A 20,741-nucleotide genomic window follows, 5' to 3' on the forward strand; every position below is an offset into this window, starting at 1 on the left:
AGAGGTTGTCAGAAGCATTTTTTTCTTGAACAGTATAAAACACAAAAATAGGAAATTTTAGACCTTTAAACCTTTAAATTTTTCATATTCCCAACTCCCGACAGAAATGTAAAATAATTTCATTAATAATTATCAGGCACATATTAGCAGTAGTAGGGAATATCAGAGGGTTTCTATAGCGGAAATACAGACTTGGGTGGAAGCCAGGTGGATAAGGTGCAGTAATAATAAGATGTGACACAGGAATATTCTAGAGGGTCTTGTGCAAAATGTTTTTCATTTCGGTACTTAAGCATTAGATGGTCACTTTTATATTTTGTGCGAGGATACCAGTCACGAAAAACCCGCCAGATGGGTTAATTGTAAGAGACTGCTATAGAGAAATGCAATACGTGGTTTTCATTGCGTTTACGATATTTAAACTGTTGTTTTTGGGGTTTAGGGGGGGAGGTACCTAGGTTAGGTTACGTATTTAATATATGCTATGCTTTACTGTGCAAATATATAGCCCAAATTTGTTTATAAACTATTATATATTCATCCTATTTTATTTTATTTCATTAGTATGAACCAAACTTCACTTGTTTCATGTGTTAGGTATAATGCACCAGTACCCTTTTATCTATATATTTTACTCTTTATTTACTTTTGTGCACTGGTGACGGTGGAGCAGAGGTCTTTGACCAAAATATCTGCATATTTATCCTTCATTTTTTGTCACTGGCTAGTTATAGTCTCTTTTTTTCCTTCTTCAAAATTTGCTTCATTTTGTATATTTACAATAAAATATTTACATTAACAAAACTACATGCTTAAATGATTTGATAAAAAGTAATGAGTGAATGCCTATCTAACTCCTTGCGCGGCGCGTTCTGTTCCAGCAATTTTTCAATTGTCGCCTTTAGTCTTGCTTTGGCTATGAAAGTGAAAAGTTGGATTGTCGAACATTGTTGTTTGGATTTAATCATTTTGAAACGTCAAGTCCGTATTAAAAAAGTATTTTCGGAACAGGGTGAGTGAACATCAGTAATTTTAAAATGAGCATATTCTAGGCTATGTTTGTATTAAGTTTGACTTGATCTGTCTTTATATGTAGCCTGTTTCGGCTTTGCTGAGAGCTGAAAGAGAATTGTGGTGTATTTTGTTCTTTGCTGATGAGAGTAGAAATACGAACTGTGGTTAATGACATTCCTTCCACTTTTATTTATTTCAACTCATAGTGAAATAAATAACAATTTTCTTGGTGAATATTTAAGTAAAATTCTAGTTTAGCTACTTTTTGCTATCTTGGAAAGGGGTTAGGCTAGAAACATGAAACGGGGTAAATTTTACCAAATCATTATTATTGAGTTAGGAATAAAGTGAATACATCATTCGATGCCTTTTTTTATGCTGATTACGAAAATAATAATCATTTCTATCGGAAATGAATTTTAGCCCCCCCCTTATATATACCAATTCAGGGTATATATTTCTACATTAGGGGAGGGGGGGGGGTAAAGTTTAAACTTACCTCCTATTTACGTCAGAAACAAAATTTGCCCCTACAAAGGGCAGCAGTTGCAATGAAAGTGATTTATTATACTTGAAAGTGCTGAATGGGGAATTGAATGTGATGTTTTTAAAAGTTCTACTTCTGTACAAATGAGGGTCAAATAAAGGTTTTTTTGAGTCACTTATATTTGCTAAATCTTGATTTGTAAGATTTTTAAGCTTCAGTGAAAATGTGTCTTACATTCTGAACTTGAACCTAAATAGGGCTTAATATTTGGTAACTTCGTCGTATTTTCCATCAATTAGGTAGCTGAAAGATAAACATACTGTTCGGTTTGCCATTCAATGATCTTTTCAAGTTCAGTAATCTTTACTGTCGCAATTACGTTTCAGCCTCCCCTCTTCCCAGGGGCGAATCTACAGCATTTTCATTGGGGGGGGGGGGACCAGGGGTCCTTATCCGTCTATTCAAGGAGCATGGGCTTTTCTCCACATTATTAGAGGGGCAACTGCCTTCCCCCCTTGCCCCTCCCATACGACCCCCCTGCCTCTTCCAACAGTTTGGTATAGACCTAGGCTATATACAAACCTTTGCTGATTTTGTATTTTCTATTTACTTATTTCTCATTTATAGTTAGCGCATACATTTTTCAGGTCAAAATTTGTCAGGCCTAAAAGAAGATGGATTGCTGTCCTGCTAACAATTAAAAAAAAAAACACAACAAGAAGACAAAAATGACAACACATTTCGTGAAGTGGTGGAAAACCAAGTTTCTGAATGGGTACAAACATATGGCAGGTAAAATTATGCTTTTTAATATAGAGCGGCTCAGTGATGGCTTAAAGCCTATTCGTAGGTCTATGGAGTCGGTCACCTCTTTTCCAAGTCAAGTTTTGGTCCGTTCGTTCTCATGGTGTTATGACGTCAATTAGAAGGGGAACCATTTAGCCCTCCCCCCAGATTTTGAAATACGCATTTTGGTATTTTTTTTTATTTTTTTTTGTCTCTCCATTGGAAAAAACAGCAGCTGATTTTGAAAATTTACATTTCCTCTATTTTTGCGAATTGATGCTACCGGTCAAGTTACTGGTGTAACGTATTTTGGGAGGAAAAATGCGCTTATAAATAGTAAAACTTATTTAGAATAAACTCAAACAGAAATATTCCAAACGCGTTGAGTAAAACCCAATTGAACGAGGAATCGAAATTATGTCAGTATTTTGCATTTGATCTGATAGTTTTGAGACAAAAAAAAGAATCAGGGATTTTCCTAGCATGGGCTATCTCTGGTTTAAATGACCAATGCAGCTCGAGCGACTGTCATCGTGCGGAGGAGGTACCAACTTTCAGAAGTCACACACTCCAGGTGGCGTGTGGCAAGCATTGTAGAGACTGCCACACACGGCGGCGCTCCAAGATTTACACCTGGCTTTGCAGTGGGTCGACTCCTCGCATCGTTCCGCTTGCGCGGATAAGACGCGGATTGGTGGTTGTGGTGGTGGAAGGGGGTTTCTTCAACCAGAATTCGTCAAATAAGACCAAAGTAAGCACATTTTATTTGTCTCAAAATTTCCTGAAGAATCTTTAATCATTTTAATATATAGTTTTGCGTATACCAGCTATAACACTAAATTTCATTATTTGGGACACTGGTAGGATCCAATTTTGAAAATAAGTCCAGCTAAAATAAGTCCAGCTTGGTGGAGGGAGCGTCTGGTTGTTGAGTTTGTCTTTAATTACCTATTCAAAAAATAACGATTGAACCAGTAGGCCTGAGCTCTTCCAAAAAAGGGAAACAAAATAAAATTCTTATGCATCAATTGTGCGAAACAACATTGACCAACATTTCTCCTAACAGGTATGCTTTATGGGAGGAAACAAAAATTTTTCTACAAAAACTCAAGTAAAGGCAAATTTGAAGTATTAAGAACGTAAAAATAAAATAGTTTATGCCACATGGGCCCTTCCTAGGTCTATTTTACCTAAAAACTGCTATTTTATAAGATCATAAGGTACTTTTGCATTATCCGGGCCTCTCGGCTTAATCACTATAGAGAAGGCAATGATAAAACCCGTTTTTACATGATAACCGCTGTAGACTAGGCAATGATAGCGTGGTTTGCAGTATGTATAAGATATTAAAAACTGTTTTTTTGGATTTTAGGTGGGGGGGGTAAGGTACCTAGGTTAGTGTAGTTATTTAATATATGCAGGTATTTAACTATTATATATTCATCCTATTTTATTTCATTAGCATTAATCAAACTTGACTTTTTAGAGAGGCCCGGATAATCCAAAAGTACCGATCATAATTTTGGCCATTTCAAAATTATGAAGTTTTTAGGGCAGTACCGCATTTTCGTCAATGTTGCCTTGTTGGACCGTGGAAATAAATAAGTAAAACCAATTCCGTTAATTTGACAATGCTCTTATCTGTAAAGAATTTAACGGCTGAATCTAAAAAGGACATTATGTGGAAAATCCAGGAAAGGATGGGGAAAAGTAACAATCTTGGGGTATAGTGACACTCTTGCGTCTGGGGCAAAATATTGATTAGCATCCCCCTCCCCTGTTTCCCAAAATTTGCAGGTCAAATATTAACAAACTTTGCATTTATTTAAATCTAACTTTTCTTACTTTATAGGGGACAAGATATGGTAAAAATGAAAATTTCTGATTCAATATGCTTATACATCCTGTCACTTTGCCCTCTACCTTATTTTAATAAAAATACATTTTCATAATTACAAAATGATTATAAATGCTAGATTATTCATTTGAAATTTTGTCCCCCTAAAATTTCTGCGCCCGGGGCAAGTGCCCCCCCCCCCAAAAAAAAACCGCCTCTGCTGGGCCTGGTACCTATGATTGTGAATTAATAGTTTTGTAAAGTAAATGTTTTCTTGCAGTGATACTACCTTCGGATATGGAGCTCCGACCTAGCGACACAGAAGAATTAATAAATCGTGATGACTGTGCCAGTATGACTGATAGTATAGTGAACTCTCAAATACCTTATTCCGTGTCCAGTGTAAAATTGAATCGTGACGACACGAATATTAGCTTAAAGGAAAATAAGATCGATACGGTTACTGCTCCCATCAAGAAGGAATTGAAATTCGAGGTAACAGTCTGCTTATTTTTATCTAATATGGTCTTATATGTACTGGTGGATGCGTGATTTTGTAAGAGGACCCCAACCTTTAAGTAAAATCGCATAAAATTTAGCTGTGACTATGTCCAACCTCTTTCAGGGGTGAATCTCCAGCTTTTTTATTGGGGGGGGGGGGGCAAGAGGGGCTCATATCTGGATAGTCAAAGGGCATGGGATATATAATAATTTTTTCCCCACATTATTGGGGGGAGGGTGGTTAACTGTCCTCCTTGCCCCCCCCCCCCTAGATGACATCACTACCCTCTGTATGTGTATCAATAGATGTTGAAGCTATACTCCTGCAGGACTGGTGCTTCTAGAATATATGGGCTAGCAATATTATTTTCATCAATCTGAAAAAGATGGTATAAACTGTTTGTTTGATGGAAACACATTGGGGTGATTTGGGTTGTTAATGCACAAAATTAACTCTAAGGATCTCTCGATGCTGATTCTTCAAATCCCTGAAGGTACTTTATCTGAGGAATTTATCCATTCTCCTCTTGCAACAAATCTTCCCATCCAAATCAATGTGCACGGGCGGATCTAGGGGGCGCGGGGGATCCCGCCCAAATATTTTTTCTGGCACCCTCATTCCTTGTTTTTTTCTGTTTTTCGCTCTATTTTGAAATTAATTTGCCAATTTGTTCAATTATTGGCACCCTTGTCACATTGCCCCTCCCCAAGATTTTGCTTATTGACGCCCTTGTCACATTGCCCCCCCCCCCAGGATTTTGCTTATTGCCGCCCTTGTCACATTGCCCCCACCTAAGATTTTGCTATATATCCACCCTTGTCAGTGTGTGCCTGTAGAATGTAGTATTGTTTTTGGAAGAAGGTTAGCTGCATCGCATCGTCATGGTGGTGTTCAGATGTAGCAGATAAGGGTTGTTTACAGAGTATCTAAATTTTTAAATGACTTTTATTTCGCTTATCGTGCTGTTACTACAATACCTAGGTATCCAATATTTGTAATTCACCTCGTTCTAGCTTTCATTCAAATAGAAAATCTCCGAGTGTAAACGTGCCCAGCCTTTCCCTACTCCTAGCGATAAGAAATAGTGAGATGACCACTCGGACGCTTTAATAATGTTGTGTGACCTAATTTTAATTTCATAGGAAAGCTGGCAGTTTTCAATGCAGATTGAATGTTGCAGTTCGATTTCCTCTCAGAAGGCACGTGGAGAGGAATTTGTTTAGGATCGGCACTGCCCAGGGGCGGATCCAGGATTTTTTAGGGGGCGCAAAATAGGTTGATCCGAAAAAAAAATTGGAGGGGGGGCGCAAAATAGATTGATCCATTAAACTTGCGTTAGGAGTAAGTTTAGTTAACGCAAACTTGAGTTAACTAAGTAAATTACACTACTTTAAACTACGCTAGGGGGGCGCGCGCTCCCCCCCCCCGGGATCTGCCACTGGCACAGCCTGAAATAAGCAAACTGTTTGAAAAATATACGAAATAGGGGGAGGGGCTGATGACTGAAAGGCCCCCGTCCTACCGTGCTACTGCAAAACACGGCTTCTACATGTTTTTGAAATGTAAAGGTAACAAAAAAATCTTTAAATTCAGGGGAAGGGCTCTAAGACCCCCCACCTTGCCTATGTGCCTGCCTCGTATGGCATATCTAATGGGCCTAATACTTGTGATATTACTCATAATAGACCTTATAATTAATAACAATTATAATTAATTAATATAATAATAACTAAATATAAAAATAATCTAAGGATGATCGAATTATAATTGCTTCAATAATAATTAAGTTAAGGATGGTGTTTAATGTTATAAAAAAAATAGCCTTTAAAAGGCGCTTTTTGAAGGATCAAAGCCGTACAGGACATCTTCATCCTCCTCAAAGATCCGTTCTTATAATAGAATTAATTAGTAAAATGTATAAGTAAATCAATAATATAATAATAATTAAACGTAACTTTAAAATATAAATTTAACTAAAATGGTTTACCATAAACTAAATTAAAAACAATAAAATTAATTAAGCAAATGATAATTGAACACCTTTGGGGTAAATTTAGTGGCTGACCCCTCCAGAAAAAAGCTAAAATTCTGAAAACTACTTTTAATAATTATAAAATTCTCACTTATGTCCTTTCCAAAATGACACCCCATTTATGAATTTTTAAATTTCAGTGAGGGTACGAGTGTATCACAGCTAGTCCTGGTCAATATAAAAATCCAGTTGTCACAACATGTCAAGCACATATTTCAGGGTCCCCTTGCTCCCTACAAAATTTTGGTGGGTAAAAATTTTGTATTGAACCGACTTTGTCGGCGTTCCGTTAATTGCCCAGAAACAACAGCGAATTTGATTCTAATGCCAAAAACTGGAAGCATTGTATAAAAAGAACAATTTGTTCAAGGAAGTGCAAATAATAAAAACGAGTCAAGACTATGCTTTTAAGGAATGGCTAATGCTGGGCTTGATTAGTGACATAGTAAGATTAATTGTTGGTTTTTTAATCCTTCGCTGCTTGGCCGGCTTAACCAAAGTATTTTAGGTACTGTTCTATTAACCGGACTCTTTTATATACTGCTAGTTTGGTTAGTGCTAATGAAATAATATAAAATAGGATGACTATATAATAGTTTAGATACAAATTTGGGCTATATATTTGCACATTAGGGAGTGGGGAGCAAAGCATAGCATATATTAAATATGTAACTTAACCTAACCTAGGTCTCTCCCCCCCCCCAAAAAAAACACACTTTAAATATCGTATACGCAATTACAACCACGCTATAGATTGTATTTCTGTACATCTGTGTCTTGGATCATCCCGTTGAAAAAAGGGGTTTTCAACGTGCTCGAGTTTGAGATATAAAAAGAGTCCGGTTTATAGAACAGTATCGTATTTTATGTATATATTTTATGGAGTGGTGTAAATTCACAGAAAATCTAGAGGGGTTGTAGCCTACATTTTTTTTTCAGTAAAAATCCCAAAAAGGGCGGATTTCAATTAAAAAAATTCAATGTGTTTGAAAATATAGGGGGGGGGTGGTCCTCCCCCTAATCGACACCCCTAGTTTGATATTTTAGAACTAGATAAACTGTTGGCTCTTATTGATTGTGGTTGGCCAGATTTGAGTCTGCCCCATTTAAATTCATTCGTTTTGTCCTTTTTTGTTTCATTTCTTGGCGAGGGGGGGGGGGGTAACAGAACCATCAAAGGAGTAAAATAGGTTTACATGGAAACATCGACAACATAAAAAACAAAATGCTACAATTCATATTTTTGACAGAGGTGGACCTTGGTATGTACACAAAAAATGAATTATATGAAATAGAAAAAATGATAGAAATCATGAAACTTGTGTTTGGGAGGGGGGGGGTAAAGGGTTCGAAGAGCTCCTGCTTGTTGACATGTTTGGGTTGACCCCAATCTACGTCTTCTTTGTTGTCGCTGTCATGTCTAAAAGTCGGCTCTGAAACTTTCACAGTTTTGAGATAATAGTAAAAGCCGTTTGCTAAGTTGTTCTCAAAGGGAAGTTCAGAAAGTAAATATAGATAAGAAAGATCAAAATATGACTGAATATACATTGGTCTGCTAATCATTCCTTTGAGAACATTGGCAATTATCTTAGAAGTTTAAAATTCAGACATACCCTGTAGGTGTGACAGCCTATCGTCAATTCTTTCATGAAAAGTTGACATCAGATTCAAATGTATATCATTCAATCAGGGAAGCATAGTTTTGATTCTCTCTGTAAATATTGTTGCAAAAAGAAATTTATTTCCCTGAAAAGTTCACAAAAAGCTCTTACTAGAACTTTTCACTGTGGACTCCAGTTTTTAAATTTAATAAGCGAAACACCTGTTCTTGTTCTTCAAGCTCTTTGTCTTCATCATATTCGACAAAACTGAAAGTGAGAACCTGTTTTTGTTTCATTTACACTATCCATTATCTGATGCTAGCTGAAAGTTCCCTTTTTTGTCGATAAAAATCTTCTGACTTTTTTGAAACATAGCAATCATGATACATTTTTCTCCCTGTTAATTAAGGAAAAAACCTTTTCTACAAAATAAGTTTTTTCAAAGAAAAGTAAAGACCTAGATTAAACCAAAAATGATCAGAAATAAAGTCAAATAATTTTCCAAAAGTAAAACTACTACAAATCACCATCAATAAATAGATGAAACCCAAAACGAGCAGAAATTATAATAAATAACTAAGTCAAACTCAACACGAGCAGAAACTAACACGAGTAGGGCTGATGCCCCCTTGCCTTGTGAAGACAAGAACATAATTTCCACTTTACTAAAAACAGAATATATTTTAAATGTTTTCACTTTTTTAACTTTAGTAAGTAAAAAAATACTCATACCATTCATCTATTTTTTTCTTCTATTCGTTTGCTATCCTGAGTGGTTTTTCTCCTTATTAATTAAAACAAACTTTCCGGAAAATAAGTTTTTCAAAGAAAAGTAAAGGCCATTTTAAACTTAAGGCCATTAACCAATCGAATACAAATACCTGTTAAAATTCAAACTCAAAACGACCAGAAATTAAATAAACAATCATAGCAAAAAACATACAACAAGTAATAATATAAATGAATAAATAGATCTTAAAGCGAGTAATGCTGAGATTGAATATGAAAATCAAGTTTAAAACGAAAAAAAAATATCTTGCTATTAAAGTATAAATGAAACTTAAAACGAACAGAAATTAAATAAACTACGACAACGCTTTCTATATAAACCTTATATGCCCCGAGGACATAACTTAAAACCCTTGCCCCGAGGGTTGTGGGAGAGTGTCCTACTCAAAAACATTTTTGCTATTGGAAAATTGATTCTACTGAACATAATGGCTAGATAAAAACTGTGATGGAATGTGTTTGGGGGAATGATGGGCGTGGGGGGGCGAGGGGCCCTGAATTCACAGACAACTATGAGAAAGGGCACTAGCCCTTTGAGGGACCAAACGAACGGGCCTTTTTTGACGTTTTTGCGAAAAAATCATCTATAAAAACCTGATAATCCCCCTGGGCATGGGCGCCCATATGGGGGGGGGCAGAGGGGGGCTCCCCCCCCTGGCCGAATGGTGCTGTTTTATTTTTATATTTTTGTTCTGAGATTTCTATTTGAAAAAGCTGTTTTTTTTTGTTCAATACATTAGGATTCGATTGCGGTACACCTGTCAAACTACTGTTTTCCAGTCGTTTGACAACCTGTTTGCTATTGGAAACGATTTAATTTTAATACAACTGTTAGATTATAGAATATTTTTAACAATTGTTGAACAATAATGCTGGTTTCAATAATAGTTGTAGTAAATTAATTTTGCAATTAATCAAATTCTAAAAGCTGCAATTCAAAATTTCAAATCAGGAATCTCCATCCTCCAAAAAAAATCATTTTGTCCTGACCCCAAAAAGTCACGTGCAGACCCCCCTCCTCCCATATAAACTTGTGTGGATTGCCCCATCCCTGCCGGCTAATCATTATCCATTTATGCTAAAGGATCGCAATTATACGCCAAAGAATCAAGACGCGGAGGTTTCTTTAATAGGTAGAAATAAAACTAGAAGGCCACGCCTCTCACGGCAAACTAACGAAAAATTACGCTAAATGACTGTAGTTTCGCAACAGAAAAGGGTTATTTTATGTTGAAAAATTGTGATTTCAGGATCGCAGGGATTGGCTGTGACGAATACAGTGGGTCCGCCCATAACGTTAAATCAGTCACAATGTACGCTAGAATACCTTATTTTTAACCTCTGACTGAAACACCTTGAATTAGCGTCTGTTAGTAAAATAATGCATTTTTAGCATAAGGCCCACTTGTTGCACCATAATTTAGCGTAAAAGTACGAACGGATTTTTTACCGTGTAGGAAGAGCTACGTCTAAGTCTGTCCTTCTACAGGTTTCCCCTGGAGTAATTTCTGCGGGCACTCATGCTCCAATATATAAATTTTTGGCGCTGGTTAATTAAACGAACAAACTCAAGAATTACGCTTAGGTTAGATCTCAGGAAACCGGTTTCATAGCAACAAAGACAAGTGACAAGTGATAGAAAGCATTGGACCTTGGGGCGCTGTTCAAATACTTTACCCCCCCCCCCCCTCTTATGTGCAATATATAGCCCAAATTATATTATTATACAAATTAAAGGTTATATGAAGGTTATATTTCATTAGGATTAACCTAACTTCACTTCTTTGCTGTGTTTTGTTTAATTAACAAGTACCAAATGTTTTCCATTAGCCAACTTAGTAAATTGAAGTTCAGTTATGTGGCACTTAATAGGGAAATAATTGTTCAATACACGATTTGATGAGAGTTCATTCCCCCTCGCTCCATAAAAGAAAAGCAAAGTGCGTTTTATTTTAATGGGAAAACTAAGCGATTCTTTTGTTTTAAATTCCTGATCACATTCCTAATGTTGTAATCAAAGTTGATTGTAAAAAGGCAATGCGATTTCTTTAGCTGAATATATTAAAATTAGTGGATAGTGCGTGATAAGAAGTCATTTTTTAAATTGAACTATGTATTGAGCCAAGCAAAGGTGTGAATACTTTGGCTGTCGTGTATATTTATTCGAAACATTAAATGTTCACGTAAGCCTGTGTTGCATTCTTGGGCATGTGTTTCCTTTTTAGGAAAGCCAATGGGTATATTTTAGGCACCGTTTCCAAGCTCAGATCTTATCGTTCTCGGCTTAAGGTATTGGGCACTCAAGTTTTGGATACAAAAATAATGCGATTTATGTAATATAATTGGAAGGAATATGCAAGCTTTTTCACTTAAAATTATCTGCGAAAGAATGCCTCTAATTTTATGATCAGTAAGTGCAAGTTTGTGAATCTAGAAGTATATTTGTTTAATAAGGGATCTACGTGGACATTTGTTCTGAGAAATAGCCTACGTTTGCCGATTTAGGGGGGGGGGGGGACATGGACAATAATTCCTAAACATTAAATTTAGACAAACGAATAAGATGTTTCTTATAGTTGGTCTTCTTTCCCCACCATTCACATGAGCCCCTCCCCTCCGAATACAATCTTTGGTAAGGATTTGCTGCCAGGGCAGTGAAAGGTCTGCATACCTTGTATTGTCAGGGTTTGATGCACGAACTTAGGTAGGGAGGTTTGGGCCTCTTCTCTTCTGAAACCTCAAAGTTCTCCTTTTAGGTTTTTAGGTCTCCATTTAGGTTTTTGCTTTTTTATTCTTCTCTCCCCCCTCCTACCTCCAAATAAATGTGTCTATATTTTTGGTGTGAGGCTTCAGAACCGAATTTTAATTACAAAATTTCATGTATTTTGCATCGTGACTCTTTGGTCCTAATTTTAGAGATAATGCCTTCTTTGGCCGCAGATGACGCAGGTTTTACTTGAGGTATTTGACGTAGCAAAGGTTTCACTTGAGGCTGGCAATTTGAAGGAAAATCCCTCATACTTTGTTTGGATATATATTCTTTCGCTTTTGGCGTGTATCTTGCGGTTGTATTTTCAGTTCACAAAACAGCTGTCTCATTCAGCTGTAGCTAGCTAAGCTCATGTATGTGGAATTCTGGAAGAAAAGGGATTTTAGTGTCATTTAGACCGCTGAAAAATTTCGAAAGCGTCCATCATCTTTCCGACGTCTCGAGGGGTTATCTTTTATCAAGTTACATGGACCTTCGTGTCTCAGATTTCAACAGTTTTATAATGATTATACTGGAAAACATAGTTTGACTCAGAAAAGTTTCTTTGTGCTTCTAGTCAGAGGTATTCAGAGGGACCCTTGCCTTTCCCAGAACTCCAAGAATTTCATATTTTTTTTATCATTTGTCTACGTTTTCCTTCGAATTGTAGTTCCCCTTTTCTTGAAATTAATTAAAAACAACTTTTTCCTCAAAATAAATTTTTCAAAGAAAAGTAAATAATTACGTTAAACCAAAAATGAGCAAAAATAGAATCAAATAATCTACCATAAAACTGCCACAAATCAGCATCGATTAATAAATGAAACCCAAAACGAACATAAATTACAATAAATAACCGAATCAAACTCAAAGCGAGCAGAAATTAACATTAGTAGGGATCAAAACCCCTATGCCTTCCCAAGTCCAGTACATAATTTGCACTTAATGAAAAAAGGCATAAATGAATGTAAAGTGTCAGTTTAATGTATATATGCTGATTTCTATTCCTTAAATTGTTAATAATATTTACTTTATTAAAGTTATAAAAGTAAAAACATTAAAAATTTAATTTTTTTTCCAGTAAAGTGACTCGGTTATTTATTATGATTTCTGTTCGTTTTGTGTTTCATTTATTTATCGATGCTGATTTGTGGTAGTTTTACGCTTGGTATATTATTGGATTCTTACTTTTCTTTGAAAAACTTGTTTTGTGGAATTTTTTAAAGTTAATTTCCGTTCATTTTAAATTGACATAGTCTATTTCAGGGAAAAAGAAAATAATAGTTTAAATTTTCTCAGTTTTTCTTTAAGAATTTATAGTTTGGCCAGCTATTTGTATGCTGAAGAAACTTTTTCAACAATTTTTGACAACCTACACCCTGTTAAAAATCTGTACACAAATAGTAATGTTTAATTTACCTTTATACCTCCTCTAGTTGACCTAAAAAATGAAACTTAATACCATTCGCACAAAATTCTATTTATGCTTGTTGATAGCTTGGATACATTTGCACTCTTTAGATTTGGTTAAATTTTAAGAGCAGAAGTAGAATTAGAAGTAGCCCCGAAAATTTGAACATAATACCCTTAGTTGTTCTTGGGATATTGTTGAGATGTATTATTGACAACCAGCACACACAGTGCGTTTCAGGGCAACGTTTAGTTTTTAGACATAATGGGCAAATTGTATAACTGTGGGGGATTGACCTACGCAATTCCCCAAGGGATACAGTTACAAGACCGTTCAGCTATGCTGAACAAAATGGCTATCTTAAAATTTTGATTGGAAGTGTTTGTAAAATTGTGAGCTAAAGAGGAGGGCCGTTTACCTCCAACCACTTTTGACTCTTAAAAAGGGTACTAGAACTTTGATTTTCCGATTAAATTTGCTCCTTTAAAATATCATTGATATTACCAGCTATGATAGTGCAGCGCTGCCTATGATTTTGCTTATATGCTCTTTTAATACTTGCATGTGTATAGTTTTTTCCTTTAATTGAAACTCCCCCTAAACGTTTCTACTTAATGCGGTACTTTCCCAACGAGAAACCGTTTCCCGATCAATTTAGATAACACTTACCCGCTTATGGGTCTCCATCAGGGCATTCACTCGACTGTTTATAGCCGAGGTGCCCATATAATGGGAAAGTACCCTTAATGCCCTTAGTGTCATTAGTTACAGTAACCATAGAAGTAGTATTAAAAGTATACATATAGTGTCTTCTGGCTAGTTCAAAATTCGTCACAACTTACCCTGAAAGGTCTAGCTTAGCCAACATCGTTCTTTACTCCTGTAGCGCTATTGCGCTACCTATGGTATATTCCAATGTACACAGTGGCAGTTCTGGCCCCTCTTGCGCCTTTGGCAAAATCTTGATTAGTGCCCCCCCCCCTCTGTCCCCCCAAAATTTTCAGGCCAAATTTGTATTTATTATCAAGATTATTTTCAACTTATAAATTAATTGAAAAATTTTTGTATTCTTATTATATCAATTTAGTTATTATTATTATTGTTTTAGGTATTGTTATTTAATTATTTTTTATTTATTTTTTTTTATTGATTAATTAATAATTTATTTATTATTTTCATTTATTAACTGCGCACTTTAGTTTTATGCTTGGTAGATTATTTGAATCTATTTTTGCTCATTTTTTTAATAAAAATAACATTTTAAAAATTACTAAATGATTATAACCGTCAGATTATTTTTTTGATATTTTGCGCCCTTAAAATTGCTGTGCCTGGGACAAGTGCCTCCTCTGGCCCTCCTCTAAAATCGCATCTGCCGATAAGTAATAATATCTATTCTATTTCTCTTTAAGCGCACAATAATTGTGTATTTATGAATTTTTGCCCAAAAACGGCTCCATTTTTTTGTTTTTTTTTAATTGACACACTGATATTTTCTGGCCTGAAAAAACGATCCTGACAGGTCACGAGTTTTGGAAAATTCGTTAAGATTTTATAGCCTTAATCTGGATAAATATTTTTTAAGTGAACAATGTCAAATTCATGTGCATTTAAAGGGCAAATTTAAAAGAAACTGTTAAGGTTGTGATACTTCATGAGTAGTGGTGACAGCCTTCTTCTTGTACCCCTGAGACTAATATGCATAAGTATAGGACTACTACTGCTAATTGTGAATTTTAGTCACCACTGATCCACTGGCCGTTCTGCCCAGTGTCTGACCATGAGGCTAGGTATTCTGTGAAACACGCTGCCAAGATTGGATGGACTGAGGCCAGTAATGGCTGCCATAATCATGCATAGGGGGAGGATTAATCCCCCTCAACCTATGAAGTGCCAACAGTGGGGCAAGAAGAGATCCTTGATGAGTAATCCGAAGTAGGAGAAAAAAGTTCCGTTTCTGAGGATTGATGAGTGGTGAACAACTCTACCTCTCTTTTGAGGGGCGATTACTACCAGTTTGAAGCTGGCAGAGAGGGGCTCTCTGCTTTGGGGAAAACAATAACGACGTTACCACTCCCAATGAGGACTCTTCACCAAAGGGGAAGCAGAAGAGATTGACAAGCACTACTGTAAATATCACGCCCTAGGGGGCATTAGACGCCCATCAGCCATGGGCGTATTTTTTTTTTGGGGGGGGGGGGGGGGAACCAATGGGCTTTTGTTCCCTGAGCCTTGAATCAGTGTTGTAAGTCCATTCACAATAATAATAATACCACGAATCATGACACCTTGTATTGAACGGATGAAACTACAGTTTATAGAATTAGTAGTATGATCATTCCCTATCTCACCCATTATAAAAACCTGGACCGAGGTGCGAGTGCTCCAGAGAACGTTTTTGCAGATATAAACATAAGCGGCATCAGATCTTTTCATGGGTAGACAAGTCAGATTTCTCTTGGACGCGAAACTTGGCTTCAACGTTGGAACACTAATTTTGAAGAAACTAATTTTAAATTAATTTATTCCAATACATACATGAAAATCGGTAATTAGTAGTGCAATGTTATTATTAGATGTTTTTAGGAATTAAAAATAGGTTTTGAAGTCTCAAGTTGGTTTCAAAGGCATTTTGAGAAAGTTTCTGCCAAAATACGTGTTCCAGGGTAATTGGACCGCTGATGGCAGATCAAATGAGAGGAGCTGTTTGTACGCGCCGATATATATATATATATATATATATATATATATATATATATATATATATATATATATATATATATATATATATATAAGGCCATATTAAACTTAAGATCAGTAGAAATAAAATTTTCTGAAAGTTCCCTAAGAATTTTACGAAAAACACTTCTTAACAGGCGTTTGGTATTTTCTTGGATAGGGCTATTATGGCAACTTTTACCACATCAACCAATAATTAGAACCCAAGTCCTAAAATTGGTCTCAATCAGGAACCCTTATCGCTATCTAAATTCACAAAGTGCAAAGATTTTCAAACATGAGGTATTTATTATTTAAAGTTCAGGAAAGGTCTGCCCATTCCATATGAAAACATTGATTGAAAACGAAAGTAGTCTTATCTAGAAAATAAATAACGTAGAAAATAAACATCATGACGTGAAAAAAAAATTATAAACCATCCAGTGGCGGATCCAGAGGGGGGGGGCGAGGGGTGCCCCCCTATAGTAGTCTAAAGTAGCGTAATTTACCTAATTAACGCAAGTTTGCATTAATTAAACTTGCTCCTAACGTAAGTTTGTCGGATTAACCTATTTTGCGCCCCCCCCCCTAAAAAATCCTGGATCCGCCCCTGAAACCATCACACCTACTCCACCAGTTATTAGAAGAAGAAAAAATTCCTTATTTTCACAAATTTCATCAACCCCCCGCCTCCTTTTTTTTATAAAATCCTACATAGGCCGATCAGTTGAGTCCACTGTATTGACGGAAACACACTAACCCGCTAATGCAGAAATAAGTGGGAGGAGCTTTTTGTTCGCACCGAGAATGAAGACCAGAAATGGTCTGCGATAAACTTACTGGATAATTCTATAAACTGTGGATGAAACTATCGTGGAAGTTGAATAGCAGTACATAATACTCTTCTCCCTACTCTGGACTAATCTGTGGTTTTGTCACAATTACTTAGGTACAAGGCGGTATCCAAGAGGGTTAGGGGGTTTGAACACCCCCCCCCCTCCCAAAATGCTTGTCCGACTCGTAAAAACGTAACAAAGATGGATATAGACAATTTTGTATTACGCTGATGAAGCAGAAATGAATCTTTGCTGATGAAGCAGGATTACGCTGATGAAGCAGAAATGAATGTATTTCTGTGAAGGAAATGTTTCACCTTTGCCAGGAAAGATCCCTACGGAGAGAAATGGTGTGCTTGTTCTCCCATGGGACCTTCCCCCTCTTCCCTGCGTGCACATGTTCCCCCGAATGTCCACTCGTATGATCTATAGCCAGTGACGTAAAGAACAAGATTGTCTTAAAGGGGCCTCTATTGCGTTTGAAGGTTTGGGTCACAAATCATTCAACTGAATTAGATAGCCAACTTCTATTTCTCCCCTTGACAATGAAATTTGCCGCAGTCTAGAGGTCTTGTAGCGGAACACATTGTTAATATTTGAACTTCTTGAACTCTCAACATATTGGTACCTATTGCCATGTCCAGGATTTTTGTTCGAGAGGAGGGGTTTACAAAAAATAAATATGAATATATATATATATATATATATATATATATATATATATATATATATATATATATATATATATATTATGAGATCTGACAAAAATTTGGGAAGCGGAGGGGAATCAAACCCTGTATCCGGCCATGTTGGGACATATGCTAACTATTTGCAAGTTAAAACTTTCGAATGCTTAGATTTTCCATAATTATTTTCAAATCATTTTGAATTATTACATTTTTTTGAATGACAGCATAAGTTCATCCATGGCGTAAGCGTTTTTCTTTTATATCAAAAAATTCATGGATTTGTCAGAATCTTGAATAATGCCTTAAACCATGGCCCATAGTAACTATAAATAAAAAATGCATTTAAAAAAACAAGGCTAGTGAGAAAAAAAAATGCCATTTGTAGCTTATTCAGGAATGGTAATTTATATCCACGGCCGTATCCAGGATTTTTTTCGAGAGGTGTTTTACACAAGGATTTTTTTTTCGGTGAGAGGGTTTACTCAAAAAACACATTGCTTATGTCCATTTTTGTTACGTTTTTATGAATCAGACAACCACTTCGGGGGGGGGGGTTAAACCCCCTAACTCCCTGGATACCGCCTTGCTTATATCGATTAGTTTTAATAGTAAAATGATATCTTGAAAAGAAATTTCAGAGAGTAATCTTTACCCCCCCCCCTATAATTTACAGTTTTCGTCTCTTATTTCCAAGCTTCCCCCCGCCATACATGCCTGGAGTGGCTTAAATTCAAGTAAAGTTGACAAAGTTTCTCGTCGTTATCCAATCATTTGCCCTTTGATTACCTTCTACTAATTAAAAAGGCACTAGTCTTCTCAATTTCCAATTAAATGAGCCTTTTTTGAGGCTTTTGCGTCAAAACTTTCTATAAAAAACCTTATATACCCCCGGACCATAACTTACAACCCTTTTCCTGAGGGCTATGGGGGGAGGATTAACATCCACCAAGACATAATTTCCAGACCTTTCAACTACGTTGGTCAAAATGGCCATATCAAAATGTTGATCGGAAATGTTTTGTGCAATGATGGGCGTGGGGAGATTCTCCCTCCTAATACTTTCGACTATTAAAAGGGGCAATAGCCCTTTCAATTTTTAGTCGAATTGAGACCTTTTTGAAATTTTTCCGACAACGCTTTCTATAAAAAACATTATATGCCCCCGGGGAATAACTTACATCCTTAGCCCTGAGGGCTATGGGGGGGGGTGTTGTCACCCTCAAAGACCTAATTTCCAGAATTTTCAACTACGTTCAACAAAATGGCTATCTCAAAATTTTGATTGGACGTGTTTGGGGAAGTGGTGGGGATGAGAGGGTTAGTTACCCTCCAATCACTTTAGACTATTAAAAAGGGCACTAGCCCTCTCAATTTCCAATTGAATGAGCACCTTTTGAAGTTTCTACGACAACGCTATCTATACAAACCTTACATGCCCCCAGGGCATAGCTTTCCTTTGCCCTGGGGGCTCTGATGGGTTTGTCATCCTCAAATACATAATTTCCAGAATTTTAAACTACGCTGAACAAAATAGCTGTCTCAAAACTTATATTGAATGTGTTTGGGGAAATTGTGGGCGTGAGAGGGGGGTTAGTTGCCCTTCAATCACTTGTCACTATCAAAAAGGGCACTAGCCCTTTGAATTTCCAATCGAATGAGCCCTTTTTGAAGTTTTTATGACAAAGCTTTCTATAAAAAATCTTAAATGCCCCCAGGGCATAACTTACAACCCTTGCTCTGGGGGCTTTGGAGGGAGTGTCCTCTTCAAAAACATAATTTATATCTGGAAATCAGCTACGCTGAACAAAATAGGTGTCTCACACCATTCATTGGTTGTGTTTGGGAAAACGGTGAGAGTGGAAGAGGTGTTGGTTCTCCACCGATAACTTCTAACTGTTGAAAAGGGCGCTAGACGCTTCAATTACCAGTCGATTGAGCCCTTTTTCAAGTTTCTGCGACAACTCCTTCGATACGAAGTGCCCTTGTCTAGAAAAAAAAATAATACATTTTGACAACATCGTTCTTTACTTAGGCAGCGCTATTGCGCTGCCTATGATAGCAGTTGACTAAACGGTTTTCTTTTCAGGAATTTGAATGTGATGTGTCGGTTGGCACTCAAGAGAATGGTGATAGACAGGAATTCTCCTTCACACTTTATGACCTCGAAGGGAGAGGAAAAGTTACTAAAGATGTAAGTTTGTTTGTTTTTGGTCTCAAAGCTATCTCTCTAATCCTGTATTCTACATTTGTAGAATACATATCTGATTATACATAGGTATATACAGACAAACTATGAGAGGGAGGTATCAGGATTCTTTATGGAGTGGGGGGTCATAATTGTTCACAGGGAAGTGGCGTCAGTCATTTGAAAAATAGATTCCTCTAATTTGTCCTTATATCCAAGGATCCCAAGCTCAGAGCTGAAATCTCAGGATTGTGGGGGAAGTTGTAAGGAGTGGGAGCCCTAATGTAGATGGTATACACCCAAGGGATCAATTGGTCTCCAATGCTCTTAGTTTGAGTGGATTTCACGATTTCTTGTTCTTTTTGTATTACTTTCTTGTATATAACTATTCGTGTTCTTTGCTGTTTCTGATAATTTGAAACCTTACCGAAATAAACATTCTGTACCCGTGTCTGGTATGCATCTTAGTTTAAAAAAACACTATGCTCTTTGAAGAGCCGTCATAAAGGTATAAAAACAAATAGAGGCCATATTCTCCCTATTTTTCGCGATTTATTCTTTTCTTCCATGTTTAGAGCATGGCGCAACTACGGTTATCAGTAAAATATGACCATAAAATCGTTCCAGGTCTTCACAGTGAATACATCACTTGATGCTTTTATAATGTTCTTTCCAATTCGATAATTACTTCTGGAGCAAATTCCATTTTGAGTCCTTAAAGGGGCTCAATACCCTGTAGTAACCAAGAGTTGAAGGAAAAATTGTCATTTAAAGCTGATTCAGGAATGGTAATTATTATTTTCATTAGTATTAATAGTAAAACGTTATTTTGAAAGAAATTTGCGGGAATTTTCAATAATTCTGAAGTTCTTCGGAAATGACGACATAGCAAATTAAGGGGTACAGCATTGGAATCACCATTGTTAAAAACCCTTAATAGGAAACTTACGGCCCCCGCGTCGAACAACAAGAAAGTCACATTTTTTGTATGATGCATCCTCCTTTTCTCTTGTTGTTCTGCTTTTGTTTTTCTTTGTTGCTGGGAGGGCACTGTAACATCATAGGGTTGTTTATTGTGTTGTCCAACAGCAAATTTTGAACTATT

The 20,741-nt window shown here is 36.5% G+C and overlaps 1 protein-coding gene across 1 annotated transcript in view; it reads left to right on the top strand.

The window, feature by feature from the left end:
- The first annotated feature begins 919 nt into the window (after window positions 1–919).
- Window positions 920–20,741, top strand: part of nkd (NKD inhibitor of WNT signaling pathway naked cuticle) — a 78,589-nt gene continuing 58,767 nt past the window's right edge. The window contains exons 1-4 of the mRNA XM_089097866.1: window positions 920–1,012; window positions 2,149–2,293; window positions 4,405–4,619; window positions 19,538–19,642. Of these exons, the coding sequence (XP_088953992.1) occupies window positions 2,230–2,293; window positions 4,405–4,619; window positions 19,538–19,642 (384 nt within the window). The 5' untranslated portion in view covers window positions 920–1,012; window positions 2,149–2,229. The remainder of the gene's footprint in view (window positions 1,013–2,148; window positions 2,294–4,404; window positions 4,620–19,537; window positions 19,643–20,741) is intronic.

The sequence above is a fragment of the Artemia sp. Qi Xiang Cuo genome, chromosome 12 (assembly GCF_049724085.1).
Source record: "Artemia sp. Qi Xiang Cuo chromosome 12, ASM4972408v1, whole genome shotgun sequence".
NCBI lineage: Eukaryota > Metazoa > Arthropoda > Branchiopoda > Anostraca > Artemiidae > Artemia > Artemia sp. Qi Xiang Cuo.